Below are 27,118 nucleotides of genomic sequence, written 5' to 3' on the forward strand. Positions count from 1 at the left end.
CGTAATTCTAGAGATTGGATTTCACTCAAAACCCACAAAATGACTCCTCCCACCATATTATGATGTTCCCCACGTTTTGGACTCAATCCGATATTTATTGGTCCATGAAATCGGACAATTTAGGTTCGTAGGATGTTCGCTTTTGAAATGGAGTGGTTGGTGTATTACGTAATTTAGAGATTGGATTTCACTCAAAACCCACAAAATGACTCCTCCCACCATGTTATGATGTTCCCCAAGTTTTGGACTCAATCCGATATTTATTGGTCCATGAAATCGGACAATTCAGGTTCGTAGGAAGTTCGTTCTGAAATGGAGTGGTTGGTGTATTACGTAATTCTAGAGATTGGATTTCACTCAAAACCCACAAAATGACTCCTCTCACCATATTATGATGTTCCCCACGTTTTGGACTCAATCCGATATTTATTGGTCCATGAAATCGGACAATTCAGGTTCGTAGGAAGTTCGTTCTGAAATGGAGTGGTTGGTGTATTGCATAGTTTTATCCATTGAATTCCACTCAAAACCAACCAAATGACTCCTCCCACCGTATTATGATGTTCCCCAAGTTTTGGACTCAATCCGATATCAAGTGTTCCATGAAATCGACAATTCACGTTCGTTGAAAGTTCGTTCTGAAATAGAGTGGTTGGTGTATTGCTTAGTTTTAGACATTGGATTCCACTCAAAATGAACCAAATGACTCCTCCTACCATGTTATGTTGTTCCTCAAGTTTTCGACTCAATCCAATATCGATTGGTCCTTGAAATCGGACAATTCAGGTTCAGAGGAAGTTCGTTCTGAAATGGAGTGGAGGTGTATTCCATAATTCTAGACATTGGATTTCACTCAAAACATACCAAAGGACTCCTCCCACAGTCTTATGGTGTTCCCTAATTTTTGGACCCAATCCGATATCGATTGGTCCATGAAATCGGACAATCTCCAGGGAAATTGCTTGAAATTGAGTGGTTGGTGTATTCCATAGTTCTAGAGATTGGATTTCACTCAAAACCCATCAAATGACTCCTCCCATCATATTATGATGTTCCCCACGTTTTGGACTCAATCCGATATTTATTGGTCCATGAAATCGGACAATTCAGTTCGTAGGAAGTTCGCTCAAATGGAGTGGTTGGTGTATTCCTTAGTTCTAGACATTGGATTTCACTCAAATCCCACCAAAGGACTCCTTCCACCATACTATGATGTTCCCTAAGTTTTGGACTCAATCCGATATCGATTGGTCCATGAAATCGGACAATTCAGGTTCGTAGGAAGGTCGCTGAAATGGAGTGGTTGGTGTATTCCATAGTTCTAGAGATTGGATTTCACCAAAACCCACCCAATGACTCCCCCACCATATTATGATATTCCCCAAGCTTTGGACTCAATCTGATATCGATTGGTCAATGAAATCTGACAATTTAGGTTCGTAGGAAGTTCATTCTGAAATGGAGTGGTTGATGTATTGCATAGTTTTAGCCATTGGAATCCACTCAAAACCTACCAAATGACTCCTCCCACCATATTATGATGTTCCCAAGTTTTGGACTCAATCCGATATCGATTGGTCCATGAAATCTGACAACTCAGTTCGTAGGAAGGTCATTCTTAAATGGAGTGGTTGGTGTATTCCATAGTTCTAGAGATTGATTTCACTCAAAACGCACCAAAGGACTCCTCCCACCAGATTATGATGTTCCCTAAGTTTTGGACTCAATCCGATATCGATTGGTCAATGAAATTAGACAATTATGGTTCGTAGGAAGTTCGTTCTGAAATGGAGTGGTTGGTGTATTGCATAGTTTTAGCCATTGGATTCCACTCAAAACCAACCAAATGACTCCTCCCACCATATTATGATGTTCCCCAAGTTTTGGACTCAATTTGATATCAAGTGTTCCATGAAATCAGACAATTCACGTTCGTTGGAAGTTCGTCCTGAAATGGAGTGGTTGGTGTATTGCATAGTTTTAGGAATTGGATTCCACTCAAAACGAACCAAATCACTCTTCCCACCAAGTTATGCTGTTCCCCAAGTTTTCGACTCAACCGATATCGATTGGTCCTTGAATTCGACAATCAAGTTCAGAGGAAGTTCGTTCTGAAATGGAGTGGTTGGTGAATTCCATAGTTCTAGACATTGATTTCACTCGAAACTTACCAAAGGACTCCTCCCACCGCATTATGGTGTTCCCTAATTTTTGGACCCAATCCGATATCGATCGTCCACTAAATCGGACAATTCAGGTTCGAGGAAGTTCATTCTGAAATGGAGTGGTTGGTGTATTCCATAGTTCTAGACATTGGATTTCACTCGAAACATACCAAAGGACTCCTCCCACCGCATTATGGTGTTCCCTAATTTTTGGACCCAATCCGATATCGATTGGTCCATGAAATCGGACAATTCAGTTCGTAAGAAGTTCATTCAAATGGAGTGGTTGGTGTGTTGCACAGTTTTATCCATTGGATTCCGCTAAAAACCAACGAAATGACTCCTCCCACCATATTATGATGTTCAAGTTTTGGACTCAATCCGATATCAAGTTTTCCATGAAATCGGACAATTCACGTTCGTAGGAAGTTAGTTCTGAAATGGAGTGGTTGGTTTATTGCATAGTTTTAGGCATTGGATTCCACTCAAACTGAACCAAATGACACCTCCCACCATATTATGCTGTTCCCCAAGTTTTCGACTCAATCCGATATCGATTGGTCCTTGAAATCGGACAATTCAGGTTCATAGGAAGTTCGTTCTGAAATGGAGTGGTAGGTGTATTCCATAGTTCTAGACATTTTTTTCACTCGAAACATACCAAAGGACTCCTCCCACCGTATTATGGTGTTCCCCAATTTTTATATCCAATCCGATATCGATTGGTCCATGAAATCGGACAATCCATGTTGGTGGGAAATTAGTTCAGAAATGGAGTGGTCGGTGTATTCCATAGTTCTAGAGATTGGATTTCACTCAAAACCCAACAAATGACTCCTCCCATCATATTACGATGTTCCCCACGTTTTGGACTCAATCCGATATTTATTGGCCCATGAAATCGGACAATACAGGTTCGTAGGGAGTTCGTTCTGAAATGGAGTGGTTGGTGTATTCCTTAGTTCTTGACATCGGATTTCACTCAAAACACACCAAATGACTCCTCCCACTATATTATGATGTTCGCCAAGTTTTTGACTCAATCCCATATCGATTGGTCCATGAAATCGGGCAATTCAGGTTCGTAGGAAGTTCGTTCTAAAATGGAGTGGTTGGTGTATTCCATAGTTCTAGACATTGGATTTCACTCAAAACACACCAAAGGACTCCTCCCACCATACTATGATGTTCCCTAAGTTTTGGACTCAATCCGATATCGATTGGTCCAAGAAATCGGACAATTCAGGTTCGTTGGAAGTTCTTCCTGAAATGGAGTGGTTGGTGTATTGCATAGTTTTAGCCATTGGATTCCACTCAAAACCAAACAAATGACTCGTCCCACCATATTATGATGTTCCCTAAGTTTTGGACTCAATCTGATATCGATTGGTCCATGAAATCTGACAATTCAAGTTCGTAAGAAGTTCGATCTGAAATGGAGTGGTTGGTGTATTGCATAGTTTTATCCATTGGATTCCACTCAAAACCCACCAAATGACTCCTCCCACCATATTATGATGTTCCCCAAGTTTTGGACTCAATCCAATATGAAGTGTTCCATGAAATCTGACAATTCACGTTCAGTAGGAAGTCTGCTCAAATGGAGTGGTTGGTGTATTGCTTAGTTTTAGGCATTGGATTCCACTCAAAATGAACCAAATGACTCCTCCCACCATGTTATGCTGTTCCCAAGTTTTTGACTCAATCCGTTATCGATTGGTCCTTGAAATCGGACAATTCAGTTCATAGGAAGTTCGCTCAAATGGACTGGTAGGTGTATTCCATAATTCTGGACATTGGATTTCGCTCAAAACATACCAAAGGACTCCTCCCACCGTATTATGGTGTTCTGAATTTATGGACCGAATCCGATATCGATTGGTCCACAAATCGGACAATCTAGGTTGGTGGGAAATTCGTTCGGAAATGGAGTGGTTGGTGTATTCCATAGTTCTAAAGATTGGATTTCACTCAAAACCCACCAAATGACTCCTCCCATCATATTATGATGTTCCCCACGTTTTGGACTCAATCCGATATTTATTGGTCCATGAAATCGGACAATTCAGGTTCGTAGGAAGTTCGTTCTGAAATGGAGTGATTGGTGTATTCCGCAATTCTAGACATTGGATTTCACTCAAAACACACCAAATGACTCCTCCCACCATACTATGAGCTTCCCTAAGTTTTGGACTCAATCCGATATCGATTGGTCCATGAAATCGGACAATTCAGGTTCGTAGGAAGTTCGATCTGATATGGAGCGGTTGGGGTATTCCGTAGCTCTAGAGATTGGATTTCATAGAAAACCCACTAAATGACTCCTCCCACCATATTATGATATTCCCAAAGTTTTGGACTCAATCTGATATCTATTGCTCCATGAAATCTGACAATTCAAATTCGTAGGAAGTTCGTTCTGAAATGGAGTGGTTGGGGTATTGCATAGTTTTGGCAAGTGGATTACACTCAACACCAACCAAATGACTCCACCCACCATATTATGATGTTCCCCAAGTTTTGGACCCAATCCGATATCGATTGGTCCATGAAATCGGACAATTTAGGTTCGTAGGAAGTTCGTTCTGAAATGGAATGGTTTGTGTATTCTATAGTTCTAGAGATTGAATTTCACTCAAAACCCACAAAATGACTCCTCCCACCATCTTATGATGTTCCCCACGTTTTGGACTGAATCCGATATTTATTGGTCCATGAAATCGAACAATTCAGGTTCGTAGGAAGTTCGTTCTGAAATGGAGTGGTTGGTGTATTCCATAATTCTTGACACTGGATTTCACTCAAAACACACCAAATGACTCCTCCCTTTATATTATGATGTTCCCCAAGTTTTCGACTCAATCCGATATCGATTGGTCCATGAAATCGGACAATTCAGGTTCAGTAGAAAGTTCATTCTGAAATGGAGTGGTTGGTATATTCCATAGTTCTAGAAATTGGATTTCACTCGAAACACACCAAAGGAATCCTCCCACCATACTATGATGTTCCCTAAGTTTTGGACTCAATCCGATATCGATTGGTCCATGAAATTGGACAATTCAGGTTCAGTAGGAAGTTCGATCCAAATGGAGTGGTTGGGGTATTCCGTAGCTCTATAGATTGGATTTCACTGAAAACCCACTAAATGACTCCTCCCTCCATATTATGATATTCCCCAAGTTTTGGACTCAATCCGATATCTATTGGTCCTGAAATCGACAATTGTGTTCATAGGAAGTTCGATCTGAAATGGAGTGGTTGGTGTATTCCGTAGTTCTAGTGATTGGATTTCACCAAAACCCACCAGATAACTCCTCCCACCATATTATGATATTCCCCATGTTTAGAACTCAATCCGATATCGATTGGTCCATGAAATCTGACAATTCAGGTTCATAGGAAGTTCGTTCTAAAATGGAGTGGTTTGTGTACTACATAGTTTTAGCCATTGGATTCCACTCAAAACCAACCAAAATGACTCCTCCCACCATATTATGATGTTCCCTAAGTTTTGGACTCAATCCGATATCGATTGGTCCATGAAATCGGACAATTCAGGTTCAGTAGGAAGTTCGTTCTTGATCCGTTCACAATTGCATATCATTTTGTACCCTTCTAGCTTATGATTTGGTTATGTTATTGAGTCAAACTTGTGGTTTTAATCCCTTTTCTGTTTATCATTCAGTTCATTGGGCCATAGGTAGCAATGGTGGCTTTGGATAAGAAAAGATGCAAAATGGTGCAAAAACGAGCAGACTGAGTTAGCAACTCATTTCGTCCTTAAAGTCTTTCTCCCATGGGAGACAAGACAGCATGGAAAGATGAGATTCTGATCTTAAAAATACTCAAGTGTATCAATTGATTACATTGACTCAATTCGTGGGCCCACAAATCAGCCACACATGGGAGACAAGACAGCATGGAAACTCAGAAGGATGGGCAGCTGACATTCCTAGAGGCATGGGCTACACATCAAATCAGCCACACATGGGAGACAAAGCAGCATGGGAACCTAATGGGCAGCTCAGGCAATTGGGAATAGCTAGGAATGGGTGTGCTTCCTCAGCCAAAGGGGAGCATGAAATTGCACTCTATAAATAGAGAGATGTACACTCATTCAAAGGGAGTCACTCGATTCAGCCTAAAATTCACTTCAGCCATCCTCTGACACTCCCATCCTTCACCAAACACTCCATTCAGCCTAAAATCACCAAAACAGCTCCAACAAGCCTCCCTTCCATTTCCCTATGAATTTCCTCTTTCTCTGCCATCACCACTCACCCAAACTCATCCCAAATCACCTCTTTAGTTGCCATACTCTAGATGTGAGGAAGCTCTTGGAGCAGCATTAGACGTGGAGAAGCACTTGGAGAAGCCTTGGACACCACAAGTAACTTCAGAAATGGGTTTTTCCACTCTTATTGCATTCATTATGTTTTCTCATTTCTGTTTAAGTTTCATTTCCATTATGAGTAGCTAAATTCATAACTAGGACTTCGATGTAACCTAACATGAATATTTTGGATTTATAAATTGAAGTTTTGAGTTTCAAGTTTGATTCATGATTCATGTTCTTATTCATTCTGCTTATCAGTTAATATGCTTGTTTGGATGATTGATCACAATTAGAACTTGAATATTAGCTATCTTGGTTTGAATCAAGAGTAGACACCATGCTTTGATTCGAATTGAACTATGAATAAGAAAAGTATGTATGGACATTCGACAACAGGGATTAGATACATGCTTGGTTGTTTAAATTGTTCTTCTATGCTTAATGAGTTCCTAATGCTTAATTTAGGTTAGACAACAAATGATCAAGTCAGGGAATTAGGGACACAAGGTCAGGACCAGACACCATGGCCTAATCATACTTTAGCTAGAATCAATCTTTGAATCCGAATTAGACTTGTCACTTGACTCCTTATAACCTGTAATTGAATTGTTATGGTGAATCGAATGCCCTAGTCTCCCAATCTGTTTTCCAGCCCACAAAAACACTCTTTGTTACGTTCGCTCACTTTGCTTTTGTTTGAAATTTTATTTTGCCTCATTTGTTCAACAATTACAATCACTCTTGCTTTAAATTCTATTTTAGACTTAACCTCCTACTTTCTTGAATTTGGTAATCTAAGTACATAACTAATTTTAACTTCTCACTGTGGGTACGACTGCACTTGTCTTGCTATATTACAAATTGGCCCGTATAATTGCTAGTTAACATTTTAACAACAAATTTTGGCGCATGTTGAGACTGAATGAAAGTTCTTCCCTGGTTATGTGCCCAAGGTTATAATATTCTTTTAGTAGTACTAATTAACTCAAGTTATTTTCTGTTTCAGGTAGTTTATGTCTAGAAATCCCTTACTTGAACAAGTGAGGTCTTCATTCCAATGTTCGAGATCTTTGAACATAGGACCATCTTTGCAACCAAACCGGGTGATCTCTGAAATTCAGAATCATCTAGAAAGAGAGTTGGCAACTGCGAAAGAGCAAGCCATTGCCACATTTGAAGGTCTTGCTATCCACACGACCTCCCTGTGTTCTTCACCTTCAAATTCGAATCAAGTTCAGACCAAGAAGAAGAAGAACAGATGGCTGCCAATGAGTTCATGGGAGACTTTGATATCCCAACAATTCCAGCATCCCCTTCAAGCATCTTGCTGCCCACCGCAGCTCGAAACTATGAGCTTAAATCTTCTCATCTTAATATGTTGCCTTCCTTTTATGGTTTACCTAATGAAGATCCATTAACCCATATAAAGGATATTTTTAATGCTGTGAGCTCTTTTCCCTTGACAGGTGTGATGGAAGATTAACTTCGAATGAGAGTGTTTCCTTACACTTTGAAAGATAAGGCGAAATATTGGTTGAATGCATTGAAGACTGGTTCACTCACGACTTGGGGAGCCATTCAAAAGAAGTTCTTGGAGAAATACTTCTCCACGCAAAAAACCGACATGCTTAGGGACAAGATCTTACTATTTGCACAAAGAAGATGATGAGTCGTTTTGTGAAACATGGGAGAGATTCAATGGGCTGCTCAATCAATGTCCTCATCATGGGATTCCATTGAAGCTTCAGATGCGTATGTTTTATAAAGGACTAACCCCCTCTAGCCATAATATTGTCACTAATTTTGCAGGTGGTTCTTATAAGACTAAGACTCCCGAAGAAACATATGAACTCTTTGAGGAGATAGCGATGGAGACCCAACACACTGATACAAGAGGTAAACGTATTGTTGGTGGTTCTAATGATTATTCCAGTATGCAGATTTCCAAATTGGAACAAAAGCTAGATGTCCTCCTTGCATTGAACTCAAGATTCAAAGGAAGTGTGTAACATCTGTGAAACTCATGATCATCCTACCATTTCTTGTCCCCTTGGGGCTGCATATCCAGAATTTGTGCAAGAGCAAGCTAAGTTGGTGAATTCCTACAACCGAGGTCCAATAAATGATCCATATTCTCAAAGTTATAATCCAGGTTGGAGGAATCATCCAAACTTTTCATGGAGGAATACACAGAATCAAGCAAATCCCCCTTCACTCCAAAGGCCACAACAATCATCATTGTTGGAGGATATAGTGAAGCAAATGGCAATCCACCAATCCAATTTCCAGCAAACTACACAAGCCGCCATCTCCAAGTTGGAAGTCCAATTAGGCCAGATAGCTACCGAAATAGCTCAAAGAGAACTCCGAAATGGCTGTTAAACCGTGATCAATCCAAAACCAAGAAGCCAAGGCCGTTCATGTGCTCAGATCAGGTAAGATTGTTGATAACAAAGTTGGTTCTGATCTATCAAATGATGTTGTGGTTGTAGAGGATGAAGATGAAGAGGAAACCACAGCTATGGAAGGGGAACAACCCAAAACGTCCCAATCTGCTCCTAAGGCCAAATCTGATTCTCGTGAACCCAATCCATTTCAATTGCATAAAAGAGATGAAAAATTTGTGCCATCACATCTTCATCAAGATAGATACATCCAACCTCCTCCATATATTCCACCGATTCCATTTCCAGGCCGTTTGAAGAAAGCAAATCAAGATAAGGCTTTTAAAGAGATTTATGATATTTTGAGTAAAGTTAATATAAATTTGTCCTTGCTTGATGTTGTTAAACAGATTCCTGCATATGGAAAGTTCATCAAACACTTGATGCTCACAAGCTCAATTTTGCTCCATGTGAAGAAGTAAAGCTCAACAAGAATGTGAGTGCTGTGTTGCAAAGGAAGCTTTCACCAAAACTAGAAGATCCTGGCATCTTTGACATTCCCATTAACATCGGAGATAAGACGGTTGGAAGAGCCATGTTGGACTTGGGAGCAAGCATCAATGTAATGCCATATTCAGTTTATCAGAGCTTGGCTTAGAAGGGATAAAGAAAACCTCAATTCGTCTTGAACTAGCTGATCATTCTATCAAATATCCAAAAGGTATTGTAGAAGATATTTTAGTTCAAGTTAATACACTCATTCTTCCGGCTGATTTTGTAGTGATGGATATGGAGGATAACCCATATGGAGACCGTGTTGATCCCATTCTCCTCGGGCGACCATTCATGGCCATTGCAGGCACAATCATCAAAGTGAAAGATGGCACCTTCTCCATGACTGTTTTGGGTGAAACTGTTGAATTTAAAGTGTTTGATGCTCTCTCTCAACCTTCTATCACTCTTGATACTTGTTTTTCAATTGATGTTGTGGATCATGAGGTTTCTTCTAAAATTGTGCAGAAAAAGTCCAATGATGCTCTAGAAGCGGTCCTAACACAAGAAGAGGAAGATCTCTATGAATCAGAGTTCCAAGAAGTGATGGCTGCCTTAGAAGTGTTTCAGCCATACCCACCATCCTTTAGGCCACCTCTGGAGCCTCTTGGACTGTCCTCCACAAAATTGGAGCCATCCATTGTTACCCCCCCAAAGCTAGAACTTAAACCTCTACCCAATCATCTTAAACATACTTATTTGGGTGCTAATGAAACTCTCCCTGTTACAATTGCTGCAGGTCTCACCTCACATGAAGAGGACAGATTAATTGAAGTTCTGAAAGAGCATAAAACAGCCCTTAGATGGACCATAGCAGATATCAAAGGAATTAGTCCAAGCATGTGCATGCACTGAATTTTAATGGAAGAAGACAGCAAACCATCTCGTGATGCACAAAGAAGGCTAAATCCCAACATGAAAGAGGTGGTTAGGGCTGAAGTTTTAAAGCTACTTGATGTGGGGATCATCTACCCAATTTCAGATTCTAAGTGGGTGAGTCCTATGCAAGTTGTTCCAAAGAAGTCCGGAATCACCGTTGTAAAGAATGAGAAGAATGAGCTAGTTCCAACACGAACTATCACCAGTTGGAGAGTTTGCATTGATTATAGGAAGTTGAACACATCCACGAGAAAAGATCATTTTCCCTTGCCTTTCATTGATCAAATGCTTGACCGCTTATCCGGCCATGCTTACTACCGCTTTTCTTGATGGATTTTCAGGTTATAATCGAATTCCCATTGCTCCGGAAGACCAGGAGAAAACCACGTTCACATGTCCATTTGGTACGTTTGCTTATAGAAGGATGCCATTTGGTTTGTACAATGCTCTAGCAACTTTCCAAAGATGCATGATGGCAATCCTTTCTGATATGGTGGAACGATACATGGAGGTATTTATGGATGATTTTTCAGTGTTTGGTTCATCTTTTGATGATTGTCTTCACCACTTGTCTCTAGTGCTTAAAATATGTCAGGAAACAAATCTGATTTTGAATTGGGAGAAGTGTCACTTCATGGTAAGACAAGGAATTGTGCTAGGCCATGTTGTTTCAAGCAAGGGAATTGAAGTGGACAAAGCCAAGATAAATATCATTTCAAATCTACCACCCCATTCCTCTGTTAAAAGAGTTAGAAACTTTCTGGGCCACGCCGGATACTATTGAAGGTTCATCAAAAAAATTTCAAGCATTTCAAGACCATTGTGTAATCTCCTTGCTAAGGATGCTGTTTTTGAGTTTGACGAAACTTGCATGGAAGCTTTTACGACCTTGAAGAAAGAGCTAACTTCAGCCCCTATTATCATAGCTCCAGATTGGTCTTTACCATTTGAAATAATGTGTGATGCCTCTGACTTTGCTATTGGTGCAGTTCTAGGTCAAAAGAAGAACAAGCTTCCCCATGTGATTCATAATGCGAGCCGGACCTTGAATGATGCCCAACTCAATTACTCCACAATAGAGGAGTTGCTTGCTGTGGTTTTCGCTTTAGAAAATTTCGTTCTTACCTTGTTGATTCTAAAGTAATTTTTATTCTGACCATGCTGCTCTTAGATACTTGCTCACTAAGACGGACGCCAAACCACGCTTGATCAGATGGATTCTCTTGCTGCAAGAGTTCGATTTGGAGATTCGAGACAAGAAGGGATGTGAAAATCTAGTGGCCGACCATTTGAGCAGAATTGTGGTTGAAGAGCAAGGAGAAGCTGTACTACCCTTGAACGAGACTTTCCTAGATGAACAACTATATGTTGCCCAAGTCAAAGAGCCATGGTATGCTGATTTTGTTAATTATCTTGCTTGTGGTGTTCTTAGAAATGATCTAACTTATCAGGACAAAAAGAAGTTCTTTTCCATGGTGAAACATCATGTCTGGGATGAACCTTTCCTATTCAAGCATTGTCCACATCAACTCATTAGAAGATGTGTTCCAGAAGAAGAACAAGAAAGCATCCTTAGGCATAGCCATGAATTGGCTTGTGGATGTCACTTTGGAGCTAAGAAAACAGCACTTCAAATTTTGCAATCAGGTTTCTTTTGGCCTACTCTATTCAAAGATGCATTTAATTTTTGTGTTAAGTGTGACAGGTGTCAAAGGATGGGAAACATAAGCCGCAGGAACGAAATGCCATTGAAGAACATACTCTTTGTGGAACTCTTCGATGTATGGGGTATTGATTTCATGGGACCATTCCCATCTTCCTTTGGATATACCTACATACTTGTTGCTGTTGATTATTTGTCTAAATGGGTGGAAGCCATAGCCACCAAAACCAATGATCATAAGGTGGTGCTGAAGTTCCCGAGGGACAATATTTTCGCAACGTTTGGTACTCCAAGGGCTGTCATTAGTGATGGAGGCAGCCACTTCTGCAACAAGCCATTTGAAGCACTCATGAAGAAGTACAACATCACCCACCGAGTCTCTACACCATATCATCCTCAAACTTCTGGTCAAGTAGAAATAAGCAACAGAGAAATTAAGCACATCCTAGAGAAGGTGGTGAATAGTACAAGGAAAGATTGGGCTGCCAAGCTCAATGATGCATTATGGGCTTATAGGACTGCATATAAGACTCCCATCGAATGAGCCCTTATCGTCTTGTGTTTGGGAAAGCTGTCACTTGCTAATGGAGCTTGAACACAATGCTTTTTGGGCCATCAAGAAGTTGAATTTTGATCTGGACAAGGCCGGCCATGTTACAAAGTTTCAGCTCAATGAATTGGAAGAAATTAGACATGAGTCCAACGAGAATGCAAGGCTTTACAAAGAACGAACCAAGAGTTACCATGACAGGAACATTCAACGGAAAGAGTTCACCAAAGGTATGTCAGTTCTTTTGTTTAACTCACGTTTGCGTCTCTTTCCAGGAAAATTGAAGTCTAGGTGGCTTGGCCCATTCACCATGGTCAATGTTTCTCCCTATGGAGCTGTGGAGATTCAAAACCCTAAAGATGGCTCGACTTTCAAAGTAAATGGACAATGTTTAAAGCCATTCTATGAGGGAGTGTCAGTTGGAATTCAAACTGGTCATGTGGTGGATCATCTTCCATTCGTACAATCAAGTTAGCTAATCGCATAATGTCTTGCCAAGACATTAACTAAGGCGCTTCTTGGGAGGCAACCCATGTGTTGAAGAATAAGGTGCTTGGTAGCAATCGACCTAATCGCATCAAGCGGGAGTTTCTCTAATCCGTGGTCTTAAACTTTCCCCTTATTATTTACATGTTCTCACTCATCTTTCTTATGCTTTAACATTGAGGACAATGTTCAATTCAGGTCTGGGGGGGAGGTTTTCAATTTTTGTTCATTTGTGTTTACAATTTTCGTTTGCTTGTCACTAATTTTTTTTTTAATTTAAAATTTTTATTTTATTCTTATTTTTTTAGAATTTCATACAATCAATGCTATGGAGCTGCCATTGAGATTTTCATATCAGAAATTTTACACTTCACAAAGCTTTTGCTCTTAGAATTCTGGTGGCTAAAGTACCATGCTCAGATTCTTGAAGGAGAATAGTGGAGACTACCCTAGTGAGCCATTTCGAGCCTAATTGCATTCTTGAGAGGGTTTAAAGTGTTTCTATTCCTCATCTCTACTTATTTTCTTCAATTCACTCTAAATGATCTCATTGTTCCATTTTGATTGAATACTAAGGACGATTCTCTTTGCAGATATCAGGTGCATGCTCTCATTCATGCTAGGCTATGTGTGTATAACCATTCTCTGTGCTTTCTTTTCACCATACCCATTCGTGTGTTCCATCAGCTCTCTTGCAGCCAAACACTTCAAGCCTTTTTCTTCTATCACCCTTGTATCTCAATCTGAGATATTTAACCTATTATAGCCATACTCTATAGCTTAGAAATATACCAAGGTGTGCCAAGATAAAGTTTGAAGCAAGGAAGCTGCTGCCACATGCCTAAATGTACATTGGTGTGAATCTGTGCAATGAAGTTAAAGAAGAAGTAGATCAAGTCAGCAAATAAGGAAGATAAAGAGAAAGTGTTTCGATTTGATCTAAATGTTAAATATAAGGTCTATACCATGATGCTATGAAGTTGCAGCCATACCATTCTAAATCAATGATACCTTGCAGATCAATGAAGAATGCAACCTTGCTATGTTCTTAAGTTAATCGTGTTCCTTCCAACTCCTCATAATTCCCCTAACCTTAGCCTTTCATTACAACCTTGTGAAAGACCTAGCTGATCTTTGAGGATGTATTCATGGGTGCTGGTATGTATGTGTGTATCTCTATTCTTAGTATTTGATTCCCTTCATGAGATCTAACCAAATATTGTGCTTCTATTTCATATACTCACTTATGTTTGTTTGAGAGAATAAAATCATAGGTTCTGAGTGATTGAGTGCTATATGTGAGAATTAGAGTTGAAGCATGTTCTTCCATCAAGATTTGAGTATGTTTATTTTGAAGCCGTGTGCCTTTGAGCTATAGCTTCCACTTTACACACTTATTGATCATCTATCTTGGCAAGTCTATGGTGTTGGAGGTATAATTAAAGTTTTCTTTCATTTTCATTAGTTGTTTTCAAAGTTAGTTTTCTAACCTTTTGTTTTGTAGAGTCAAGAAAGCGTTTGTTAGGGTATCGTTTCATTAAACCCTTAGGAGACACAACTCCTCCTACTAGGGATGCCTAGAGGTTTAAAGGCTTGTTGCATACGCTCAATGCAATCGAGTTACCTGCAGAAGTGGTTTAGTTAACTTCTTGTTTTATTTTTTAACTTTGTTTTCTTTTGTTTTGCTCGAGGACTAGCAAAATCTAGGTCTGGGGGTATTTGATCACTTCACAATTGCATATCATTTTGTACCCTTCTAGCTTATGATTTGGTTATGTTATTGAGTCAAACTTATGGTTTTAATCCCTTTTCTGTCTATCATTCAGTTCATTGGGCCTTAGGTAGCAATGGTGCCTTTGGATAAGAAAAGATGCAAAATGGTGCAAAAACGAGCAGACTGAGTTAGCAACTCATTTCGGCCTTAACGTCTTTCGTCCAACTTGGATTGGCCCAAATAATATGTGGTGAATTCGGCCTTAACGTCTTTCGTCTTTCGGCCTTAACGTCTTCACGGCTTCAAAGTAAACATACTCAAATCTTGAAGGAAGAACATGCTTCAACTCTAATTCTCACATATAGCACTCAATCACTCAGAACCTATGGTTTTATTCACTCAAACAAGCACAAATGAGTATATGAAATAGAAGCAAAATATTTGGTTAGATCTCATGAAGGGAATCAAATACTAAGAATAGAGATACACACATACTGATAGGAGCATATTTATGCGACTTTGCTATCTTATTTCTTTGCATTTACTTAGTTAATTCCCATTTATTAGAGTGATTTAGCTTATTTTCGTACTATTGTAGGTCCAAATAGCAAGATTGGCAAGAAAGGGCATTTTGGAGCATTTTAGAGCAGTTTTGGACTTGGAATGGATAGCATATGCATGGGCCAAGATGGATGGACGTTTTTGAAGTTCGAATAGGCTAGGAATGTGCTAAAAAGATGGGGAAATTAATTCAAGAATCAGCTTCTGGGAAGTAAAAACCCTAACTGATTTTATTTTATTTTACCTTATCCTAATCCTATTCGACCTAAATTCCAGCTGGAAAAGGGGGGGATTAATTTCATATTAGGAAACCTAAAAACCCTAATTTCGTGGGTTTCTATTGGGCCCTATAATGCCTAAAGAAATCTGCCAAATAAAACCCTAATTTAGTGGGTTTCACTGGGCCCTTTACCCTAGATCTACCACATATATAAAGGAGGGGTTGCCGCAGGAGAAGGGAGTTCTTTTGGTGCCGTAGCAAGAAAGGAGAAAGGGAGAAGAAGAACTTGGTGCCGGAACCTGCTGCATCCATTGGGTTTTTCAGAGTTCTTCCCTTGATTAGTTCAAATGTTTATTCTAGATTGCTTTTCAATTATTATGAACATGTGTAACTGAATTTCTTCTTAGTTAGAGGTGAATTCGAAGCCATGGACATATGTTTTACATGAATTGATTACTTCCAGCTATGGTTTCATAAAGTATGAATGTGATTTACTTTTCTGTTTTATTGAGAACTTATTTTTGCATGTTTATTAAGGATGCATACTTAATTTGTATGCAGGATTTGATGCTAGAATATAAGGGAATTTCACCTAATCGTTATGAACTTATATTCATAAGTAGTGAAAGTCACTAGTCATGATTGCGTTAAGTAAATTCTTGGCAGGAGTATCATGCTTTTCATAGTTACAATTGTCTTGTCAAGGCTTATGATTTTCATAGAACTTAATGATCTTTGATATGTATCTCTATCATGTTGTTCATATAGGGAACTTGATAAGGATAATTTGATTGCGTCACGAGTCCAATTCAATGAACTTAGGAAAATCTGAGAGTTAATTAGTGCATTCACAATTAATTTGGGGCTTTGTCGTTCATACTTTATAGAAAGAGTAACTGGAGATCGATTTGTGTGCATATGTTCCATGTGTGGAGAAGAATCCTCTAGCTATCCCTTAATCCATATTTCATTCACAACTTAGTTGTTTGCTGCTGTCAGTTTTACTTTATTCTAAATCATCCAATTTCCCCCCAATCATTGTTCCCTTAACTTAGTTTCCAATTTAATAAGTCTAATTTGTGTTGATTAGCATCCCTCCTAATCCCCGGAATAGAACGATCCCTACTTACTCGTACTACGATTGCATAAATTATAGGGTTTAATTTGTGCGTTAGTTATTTCTCTCACCAAATTTTGGCGCCGTTGCCGGGGATTAGCAAAATTGCTAATCTTCCTTTTGTTTTCGTTTTTCTTGTGTTTCTGATTTTGTTTTGTTTTGTTTTCTTTGTTTTAGGTACTAGTTTATGACTCGAAGTTCACACCCTGCTCGTGCGCATATATTGGACTTTGACGACGATTTCGAACGAACTTTGAGAAGGAAGAGGAAGCAGCCAGAACTCAATCCCTCTAGTTCTAGTTCCGAACCTGAATCTGAAGCTGAAACGGACTTGGAAGAGGAACAAGACATGGCTGTAGACAATCGAACAATCAAGGAACTTTCAGCCTCAGGATTGGACACTGCAGTCCCTCTTTGCATTCAATACCCTAGGGCAGCTGCAGGTAAGACCGATGAGTTTGAATTGAAGTCAAGTTTGCTACATCACATTCCCAAATACCATGGGCTGTCCATGGAAGATCCAAACAAGCATTTGAAGGAATTTGAAGTAGTATGTTCAAGTATGACACCCATTAACGTGGATGGGAATATTTTGAAGATGAAAGCCTTCCCATTCTCTCTTATGGACAAGGCTAAAGATTGGCTCTATGAACTAGCACCTGGAACCGTCACTTCTTGGGAAAGTATGAAGAAAGCATTCTTAGAGAAATTCTTCCCAACTTCAAGAGTCATTCTTTTGAGGAAGAAAATTAGTGGAATTCAACAAGGCCCGGGAGAATCCTTTCCAGGGTACTATGAGCGTTTTAAGACGTTAGTTGCATCCTGCCCACAACATCAAATGAAGGAAGAGCTTTTAATTCAATATTTCTATGAAGGACTACTTCCACTGGAGAGACAAATGCTTGATGCTTCAGCGGGAGGTGCTTTGGTTGACAAAACACCAGTTGCTGTGAAGATCTTAATAGCAAACCGAGCTTTGAATGCACAACAATACGAAGGAGTTGGAGGGAGAGATCATACACGGCCAAGTCCGGTTAATGAGGTAAGTGCTATTTCGGAACTTCAATCTCAAATGGCTAATCTCTCTACTCTTATTTCGCAGGTTGTTGAAGGATCCAAAGTGCAAAGCAGCCACTTGTAGCGTGTGCTCTATGCATGGACACCCCACTGATCAATGTCCTCAATTAATAGAGAATGGGGGATGGGAAAGTGCCAATGCCGTAGGTTATCAAGGCCAAAATCAACCTAGGTATGACCCGTTTTCAAACACCTACAATCCGGGCTGGAGAGATCATCCAAATTTGAAGTGGAGGGAGCCTCAACAACAACAAGGCGGATATAGACAGCCACCTCTGTGGCTCTATCAAAGGCCGCTCGCACCACCACAGCCTCAACCACAAACCGCCCAATCAAATTCAGGTTCGCCATTGGATAATGATCAAATGCTTAAAGTACTAACTTCTTTGACTCAGGGTTTACAAAATCAAGCCAAAGAGATGAGCGAAGTGAAGAAGCAAATTGGGCAGATGGCGGAGTTCATGGGACAGTTTAGAGAAGAAGGCAAACTACCTAGCTCAACCATTGTCAATCCAAAAGGAGGTTTTGAAACGGCTAAAGCTATCATCTTGAGGAGTGGTAAAGAGATTGGAACCAATCCCAAAATGTCCAAACAAAGCCCAAAAGAGAACGAAAAGCTGCTGCTCAAAGAGAAGGAGGTGGACAAAGCCACGGCAAGGGAGGAACAACCCTTGCTGCAGTCCCCCAAAGCTCCTACACAACCAAACTCAGGTAAGGTTGTTCCAAATTCAACTCATTCTAACCCTATCCCACCAAATGTGCCTTTCCCTCGCAGGTTTATGCAATCTAAGAAAGAAGAGAATGAAAAAGACATCTTAGAGACTTTCAGGAAGGTACAAGTCAATATCCCACTTCTTGACGCAATAAAGCAAGTTCCAAGATATGCTAAATTCTTGAAAGAGCTTTGTACAACAAGGAGGAGGATTTCAAACAAAGAAGTGGTAAGGGTAAGTGAGAATGTTTCCGCATAATTTTGCAACGAAAACTGCCACCTAAATGCAAAGATCCAGGTAGTTTCACAATCCCTTGTGTTATTGGTAACACCAAGTTTGAACATGCCATGTTAGATTTAGGTGCTTCCATTAATGTCATGCCATACTCTATTTATGCATCTATGAACTTAGGAGAGCTTAAAAATGATGGCGTTATAATTCAATTAGCCGATCGTTCTAATGCATATCCGAAAGGAGTTTTGGAAGATGTTTTGGTGCAGGTTAACCACTTGATATTTCCAGCAGATTTTTATGTGCTTGAGATGGAGGATTCGGCCCATTCTACACCATTGCCAATCTTACTTGGACGACCTTTTATGAAAACAGCCCGAACCAAGATCGATGTGTTCAAGGGGACGTTGACAATGGAATTTGATGGCAATATCATTGATTTCAATATTTCTGAAGCTATAAGGTACCCTATTGATGATCACTTTGTTTCTCTATTGATGCATTTGATTCTTTGGCGCAGGAATATCTCGAATCCCTGGATAGGGATGTCCTTGAAACCACCATTGTTCAGGGAATTGAACTCATCAAAAATGGGGCCGAACCTAATCATGAAGAAATTGGCGAGATGGTGGCTGCCCTTGAGTCACTGCCACAATATGTTGGTAAGTCTCCAATCCCAATCCCAATTCCCGCTTCTACTAACAAGTTGTTACCTTCGGTGATTCAGTGCACCCACTCTCGAGCTTAAACCGTTACCGAATCATTTGAAGTATGTCTTCTTGGGAGATAAAGAGACTTTGCCTGTCATAATCTCTTCATCACTCACGGCAGTGGAGGAGGAAAAACTAGTTCGGGTGTTGCAAGAGTACAAAACAGCTATTGGATGGACTTTAGCCGACATCAAGGGACTTAGTCCTACAACATGCATGCATCGCATACTTCTAGAGGAGGGGGCTAAACCAACTCGAGAGGCTCAACGCCGACTCAACCCTCCAATGATGGAAGTTGTGAAAAAGGAGATCATTAAGCTTCTTGATTGTGGGGTCATTTACCCAATTTCGGATAGTCGTTGGGTTTCACCGGTTCAAGTTGTACCAAAGAAATCAGGAGTCACCTGTGGTAAAAAATGAAGAGAATGAACTTGTCCCCACTCGTATCCAAACAGGTTGGAGAGTTTGCATTGATTATAGGAAGCTCAACGCCACCACAAGGAAAGATCACTTCCCTTTGCCGTTCATTGATCAAATGCTTGAAAGGTTAGCCGGTCATTCTTTTTATTGCTTTCTTGATGGCTATTCGGGATATAATCAGATTGTTATAGCCCCAGATGACCAAGAAAAGACTACTTTTACTTGTCCGCTTGGTACTTTTGCTTATCGACGAATGCCATTTGGTTTATGTAATGCACCAGCCACCTTTCAAAGATGCATGGTAAGTATCTTTTCCGATTTCGTTGAGAAGATTATTGAGGTTTTCATGGATGATTTTAGTGTCTTTGGTGAACTCTTTTGATGGATGTTTAACTAATCTCACATTGATATTAAAACGTTGCATTGAAACCAACCTTGTTTTAAATTGGGAAAAATGTCACTTCATGGTAAAACAAGGCATAGTTTTAGGACATATAGTTTCAGAAAAGGGAATTGAAGTTGATAAATCAAAAATAGGTCTTGTACGCCACTTACCCTCTCCCACTTCGGTGAGAGAGGTTCGTTCTTTCCTTGGACATGCAGGATTCTATAGACGTTTTATCAAAGATTTCTCGAAGATTTCAACACCCTTGTGCCGACTTCTACAAAAGGATGTGCCGTTTGTGTTCGATGACGAATGTGAGAAGGCGTTCAATCACCTCAAAGAATTGTTAACTTCAGCACCTATCATTGTTCCACCAGATTGGAGCCTTCCGTTCGAGCTTATGTGTGATGCATCAGATTATGCTTTAGGGGCTGTTTTGGGACAACGGAAGGACAAGAAGCCACACGTCATCTACTACGCATCCCGAACCTTGAATGATGCTCAATTGAATTACTCCACCACCAAAAAGAACTTCTTGCTGTTGTGTTTGCTTTAGATAAGTTTCGTTCTTATTTACTTTGTACTAAAGTTATAATTTACTCTGACCATGCAGCTTTGAAGTACTTACTCACAAAGAAAGAAGCCAAACCAAGGCTTATTCGCTGGATGCTTCTTCTTCAGGAGTTTGACGTGGAAATTAGGGACAAAAGAGGATGTGAAAATGTAGTGGCTGACCACTTGAGCCGTTTGGTACATGAAGAAGACCTTCTACCTATTCCAGAGGCATTCCTAGATGAACAATTGCTGACCATTGAGGTAAGTGAGCCATGGTATGCTGATATTGTGAATTATATTGTGTCTAAACAAGTTCCAAGCACCATAACTAGGCACCAACGCGATAAACTTAAAAAAATTGCACGGTTTTATGTGTGGGATGACCCTTATTTGTGGAAATATTGCCCTGATCAAATTATTCGTAGATGTGTGCATGATTCTCGAGTTTAATTCAATCTTAACCTTCACACTTATGCATGTGGGGTCACTTTGGTACACAACGCACAGCACTTAAGGTTTTAGAATGTGGATTTTATTGGCCCACTATCTTTAAGGATGCTAGAATTTTTTGTATGACTTGTGATCGTTGTCAAAGAACGGGCAATATAGGTGCAAAAGATCAAATGCCACAAACCCCTATCTTTTCTGTTGAGATTTTTGATGTTTGGGGTATTGATTTCATGGGCCCTTTTCCTTCTTCACATGGTTTTAATTATATCCTACTTGCTGTGGATTATGTTTCAAAATGGGTGGAAGCAAAAGCCACCCGTACCAATGATTCCAAAGTGGTTGCAGATTTTATTAAAACTAACATATTTGCAAGATTTGGAATGCCACGAGTACTTATAAGTTGATGGGGGCTCTCACTTTTGTAATCGGACCATAGAGGCACTACTTAAGAAGTATAATGTCACGCATAAGGTTTCAACACCTTATCATCCCCAAACAAGTGGATGTCAAGCCGAAGTTTCCAACCGGAAATCAAGCAGATCTTGGAAAAGACAGTTGGACCAACTCGAAAGGATTGGAGCTTGCGTTTGAATGATGCATTGTGGGCATATCGTACTGCCTACAAAACACCAATTGGAATGTCTCCTTTCGGCTCATTTATGGGAAACCATGCCATCTTCCAGTTGAGTTGGAGCATCGTGCACATTGGGCAGTCAAGACTTTCAACATGAACATTGATGCCGCTGGACTTCATAGGAAATTGCAATTGAATGAGCTTGAGGAAATTCGGACTGAAGCTTATGAGAACGCTCATATTTACAAGGAGAAAACAAAGGCTGCCCATGACAAGATGATTCGTAGTAAAACGTTTTCTGTGGGGCAGAAAGTGTTACTTTTCAACTCTCGCCTTCGTTTGTTTCCGGGTAAGTTGCGTTCTAAATGGATTGGTCCTTTTGTTGTTACTAATGTTTTTCCCTATGGTGCAGTCCAAATTCAAAGTTTTAAGACAGGACATGAATTCAAAGTGAATGGACACCGTTTGAAGCCATACTATGAGTCTTTTGAGGAGCATGTAGTGGAGGATGTACCCCTCCATGCCATTGGCCCTAGTGAAGCTTAAAGGGAGGTACCGTCCGGCTGGAAGACGTTAAAGCAAGTGCTTCTTGGGAGGCAACCCATGTGTTCAAATAGAAAGACAACGGAATCTCCGGGCTCTACAACCAGATTTGCTCTCTTTTACTCTTCTCTTTATTATTTTTACTTTGCTATGATTGTCTTGTTTGCTAGTTGTCTCTCATTGCTTTCTTGTTTAAAGTTTTCTTTTGAAACATTGAGGACAATGTTTAGTTTAAGTGTGGGGGGGTAAACAGAGTGCTTTTCGTGATTTATTTTCAAAATTCACCACCTATCACTACTAATGTTGTTATTCACTGTTTTAAAAAGTGTTTTCGTGCTTTATTTAAAATTTTTAAAAAAAAAACCAAAAGAGTCAAGAGTCGTTTTTGTTGTTTGTTTGTGTCTTAGGTACCTTCCAACACAATGATGAGGATTTGGTTTTTAATTGCATGACTTTTAAAGAAAGTTACAAACATGGGTGGAAGTCCGATATGCTCTTTGGTTAATACTTAGTTATAGTTGTCAATTACGAATTCACATGTAATCACACACCAAAAAAAAAAAAAAAAAAGATCATCTGTTTTTGTAACATGCTGGAAGGAAGGAACTCAAACTAACGCTACAACCCTGAGAGACTTGAGCCTGTTCTTTGTTTGGAGAGTTATTAATCTTGATATTCTTGTTTTCTAAAGTCGTTGCATGATCTCATTATTTCTTTGCTTGGTTGCTACTTAGAATGCTTTTTCATCTCTTTAGTTCCAAATACTAGAACTCATGCCCGTTCCATTCAAAGCATCAAATTGATTGCGTAACAAATAACAAGATGAAGTTGTTTAGTTACCATTAGAGCCAAAAAGCCTTATCCCTTGCATATGCATTGTAGGTTTAACCCTTTTGAAGCCTTATTTAGCTTATTTTCTTTGTTAGCTTGCAATTATCCCTACCAAGCCTAGTATAAGAATATCCATACCCTTGTTCTTAAAGAATAGTCAAGCATGACTTGTTGGGAATTCCTTTTGATTTACGATTTGCAGAAAAAAAAAAAAAAAACAAGTGTGGGGGAAGGATTTGTTCCTTTGGATTAGTGTTGTTCAAAAAAAAAAAAAAAAAAAAAAAAACAAAAAAAGAGAGAAAAAAGAAGAAGAAGGGATATGTGAATCTGACCCTAAAGTTGTATAAATCTCCCATTTATTTATCCTCAACCTTTCTTTGTTAGCCAATACCTTAGCCCCAATACAACCCTTAGACTTCTATCTTGATTGTTATGTGTTTCAATATGTGGAGTTTGAAATTGGTATGAGCTTATGGAATCCCTGGTTCTCGCTTCTAAGTAGTAGCATTCTATTCATGAGATCATATACACGTTCGTATTAATAATTCCAGAAAGTGCTTTCTTTGTTATAACATATGTGAGTGCTAGTCTACACATTTACATCAATCTTCTCACATATACTTAGTATAGGGAGTGTAGTCAGAAAATCTGTGTGAAAATAGAGAGTATATCGGGTGAGGAATTGAGTGAATTCTCTAAGGCATGTTACCACTTTCAAATGTTGTTTTAATTGATTAAATGTGAGCTAGTGAGTGTTTACTGTGATTAAGTATGAGCTCGAGGGTAAGGATAGCTCAAATCTGTGTGAGTAGTGATTTTTAACATGTCATGTTTCATTGGAAATCCCTGAGGCAATTGTTGGAAGGTTTAGGTTTTGTTTTGTTTTCTTTGTTCTGCTAGGGACTAGCAGAAGCTAAGTGTGGGGGAATTTGATAGGAGCATATTTATGCGACTTTGCTATCTTATTTCTTTGCATTTACTTAGTTAATTCCCATTTATTAGAGTGATTTAGCTTATTTTCGTACTATTGTAGGTCCAAATGGCAAGATTGGCAAGAAAGGGCATTTTGGAGCATTTTAGAGCAGTTTTGGACTTGGAATGGATAGCATATGCATGGGCCAAGATGGATGGACGTTTTTGAAGTTCGAATAGGCTAGGAATGTGCTAAAAAGATGGGGAAATTAATTCAAGAATCAGCTTCTGGGAAGTAAAAACCCTAACTGATTTTATTTTATTTTACCTTATCCTAATCCTATTCGACCTAAATTCCAGCTGGAAAAGGGGGGGATTAATTTCATATTAGGAAACCTAAAAACCCTAATTTCGTGGGTTTCTATTGGGCCCTATAATGCCTAAAGAAATCTGCCAAATAAAACCCTAATTTCGTGGGTTTCTGCTGGGCCCTTTTACCCTAGATCTACCACATATATAAAGGAGGGGTTGCCGCAGGAGAAGGGAGTTCTTTTGGTGCCGTAGCAAGAAAGGAGAAAGGGAGAAGAAGAACTTGGTGCCGGAACCTGCTGCATCCATTGGGTTTTTCAGAGTTCTTCCCTTGATTAGTTCAAATGTTTATTCTAGATTGCTTTTCAATTATTATGAACATGTGTAACTGAATTTCTTCTTAGTTAGAGGTGAATTCGAAGCCATGGACATATGTTTTACATGAATTGATTACTTCCAGTTATGGTTTCATAAAGTATGAATGTGATTTACTTTTCTGTTTTATTGAGAACTTATTCTTGCATGTTTATTAAGGATGCATACTTAGTTTGTATGCAGGGATTTGATGCTAGAATATAAGGGAATTTCACCTAATCGTTATGAACTTATATTCATAAGTAGTGAAAGTCACTAGTCATGATTGCGTTAAGTAAATTCTTGGCAGGAGTATCATGCTTTTCATAGTTACAATTGTCTTGTCAAGGCTTATGATTTTCATAGAACTTAATGATCTTTGATATGTATCTCTATCATGCTGTTCATATAGGGAACTTGATAAGGATAATTTGATTGCGTCGCTGAGTCCAATTCAATGAACTTAGGAAAATCTGAGAGTTAATTAGTGCATTCACAATTAATTTGGGGCTTTGTCGTTCATACTTTATAGAAAGAGTAACTGGAGATCGATTTGTGTGCATATGTTCCATGTGTGGAGAAGAATCCTCTAGCTATCCCTTAATCCATATTTCATTCACAACTTAGTTGTTTGCTGCTGTCAGTTTTACTTTATTCTAAATCATCCAATTTCCCCCCAATCATTGTTCCCTTAACTTAGTTTCCAATTTAATAAGTCTAATTTGTGTTGATTAGCATCCCTCCTAATCCCCGGAATAGAACGATCCCTACTTACTCGTACTATGATTGCATAAATTATAGGGTTTAATTTGTGCGTTAGTTATTTCTCACGCCACATACATACCAGCACTCATGAATACATCCTCAAAGATCAGCTAGGTCTTTCACAAGGTTGTAATGAAAGGCTAAGGTTAGGGGAATTATGAGGAGTTGGAAGGAACACGATTAACTTAAGAACATACCAAGGTTGCATTCTTCATTGATCTGCAAGGTATCATTGATTTAGAATGGTATGGCTGCAATTTCATAGCATCATGGTATAGACCTTATATTTCATATTTAGATCAAATCAAAACACTTCCTCTTTATCTTTCTTATTTGCTGACTTGATCTACTTCTTCTTTAACTTCATTGCACAGATTCACACCAATTCACATTTAGGCATGTGGCAGCAACTTCCTTGCTTCAAACTTTATCTTGGCACACCTTGGTATATTTATAAGCTATAGAGTATGGCTATAATAGGTTAAATATCTCAGATTGAGATACAAGGTTATGGGAATTATGAGGGTGATAGAAGAAAAAGGCTTGAGGTGTTTGGCTGCAAGAGAGCTGATGGAACACACAAATGGGTAGGGTAAAAGAAAGCACAGAGAATGGTTATACACACATAGCCTAGCATCACTTCAATGAGTTCATTCATGAATGAGAGCACGCACCTGATATCTGCGAAGAGAATCATCCTTAGTATTCAATCAAAATGGAACAATGAGATCATTTAGAGTGAATTGAAGAAAATAAGTAGAGATGAGGAATAGAAACACTTTAAACCCTCTCAAGAATGCAATTAGGCTCCAAATGGCTCACTAGGGTAGTCTCCACTATTCTCCTTCAAGAATCTGAGCATGGTACTTTAGCCACCAGAATTCTAAGAGCAAAAGCTTTGTGAAGTGTAAAATTTCTGATATGAAAATCTCAATGGCAGCTCCATAGCATTGATTGTATGAAATTCTAAAAAAATAAGAATAAAATAAAAAATAAAAATAAAAATAAATAAAATAGTGACAAGCGAACGAAAATTGTAAAAACAAATGAACAAAAATTGAAAACCTCACCCACAGACATGAATTGAACATTGTCATCAATGTTAAAGCATAAGAAAGATGAGTGAGAACATGTAAATAATAAGGGGAAAGTTTAAGACCAAGGATTAGAGAAACTCCCTCTTGATGCGATTAGGTCGACCGCTACCAAGCACCTTATTCTTGAACACATGGGTTGCCTCCCAAAAAGCGCCTTAGTTAATGTCTTGGCAAGACATTATGCGATTAGCTAACTTGATTGTATGAATGGAAGATGATCCACCACATGACCAGTTTGAATTCCAACTGACACTCCTCATAGAATGGCTTTAAACGTTGTCCATTAACTTTGAAAGTCGAGCCATCTTTAGGGTTTTGAATCTCCACAGCTCCATAGGGAGAAACATTGACCACGGTGAATGGGCCAAGCCACCCAGACTTCAATTTTCCTGGAAAGAGACGCATAAGCGTGAGTTAAACAAAAGAACTGACATACCTTTGGTGAACTCTTTCCGTTGAATGTTCCTGTCACGGTAACTCTTGGTTTATTCTATGTAATGCCTTGCATTCTCATAGGACTCATGTCTAATTTCTTCCAATTCATTGAGTGAAACTTTCTAAC

General features: G+C 39.2%; 1 protein-coding gene, 1 non-coding gene and 2 pseudogenes across 2 annotated transcripts; 3 read left to right on the plus strand and 1 right to left on the minus strand.

Moving 5' to 3' along the window:
• Nucleotides 1-8,128: 8,128 nt before the first annotated feature.
• Nucleotides 8,129-8,236, minus strand: LOC148916507 (small nucleolar RNA R71). Its single transcript, XR_016128361.1, has one exon. It is a non-coding gene; the product is annotated as a small nucleolar RNA R71 (small nucleolar RNA).
• Nucleotides 8,237-8,766: 530 nt separating this feature from the next.
• Nucleotides 8,767-10,295, plus strand: LOC148916508 (uncharacterized; annotated as a pseudogene).
• A 2,271-nt stretch (nt 10,296-12,566) lies between these two features.
• Nucleotides 12,567-13,007, plus strand: LOC148916509 (uncharacterized). The gene is made up of 2 exons (XM_089055150.1): nt 12,567-12,762; nt 12,808-13,007. Exons 1-2 carry the CDS (start codon nt 12,567-12,569, stop codon nt 13,005-13,007), a joined length of 396 nt encoding a protein of 131 aa, XP_088911276.1.
• Nucleotides 13,008-16,749: 3,742 nt separating this feature from the next.
• LOC148916510 (uncharacterized) lies at nt 16,750-22,291 on the plus strand (annotated as a pseudogene).
• Nucleotides 22,292-27,118: the final 4,827 nt, after the last annotated feature.

Source organism: Prunus mume, linkage group LG6 (genome assembly GCF_029339155.1).
Source record: "Prunus mume cultivar Tortuosa linkage group LG6, ASM2933915v1, whole genome shotgun sequence".
NCBI lineage: Eukaryota > Viridiplantae > Streptophyta > Magnoliopsida > Rosales > Rosaceae > Prunus > Prunus mume.

Coding starts and splice junctions, on each gene's coding strand:
- LOC148916509 (XM_089055150.1), top strand. CDS start 12,567: ATGGAGCTTGAACACAATGCTTTTTGGGCCATCAAGAAGTTGAATTTT. Junction 12,763..12,807: donor ACGGAAAGAGTTCACCAAAG/GTATGTCAGTTC, acceptor GTCTCTTTCCAG/GAAAATTGAAGTCTAGGTGG.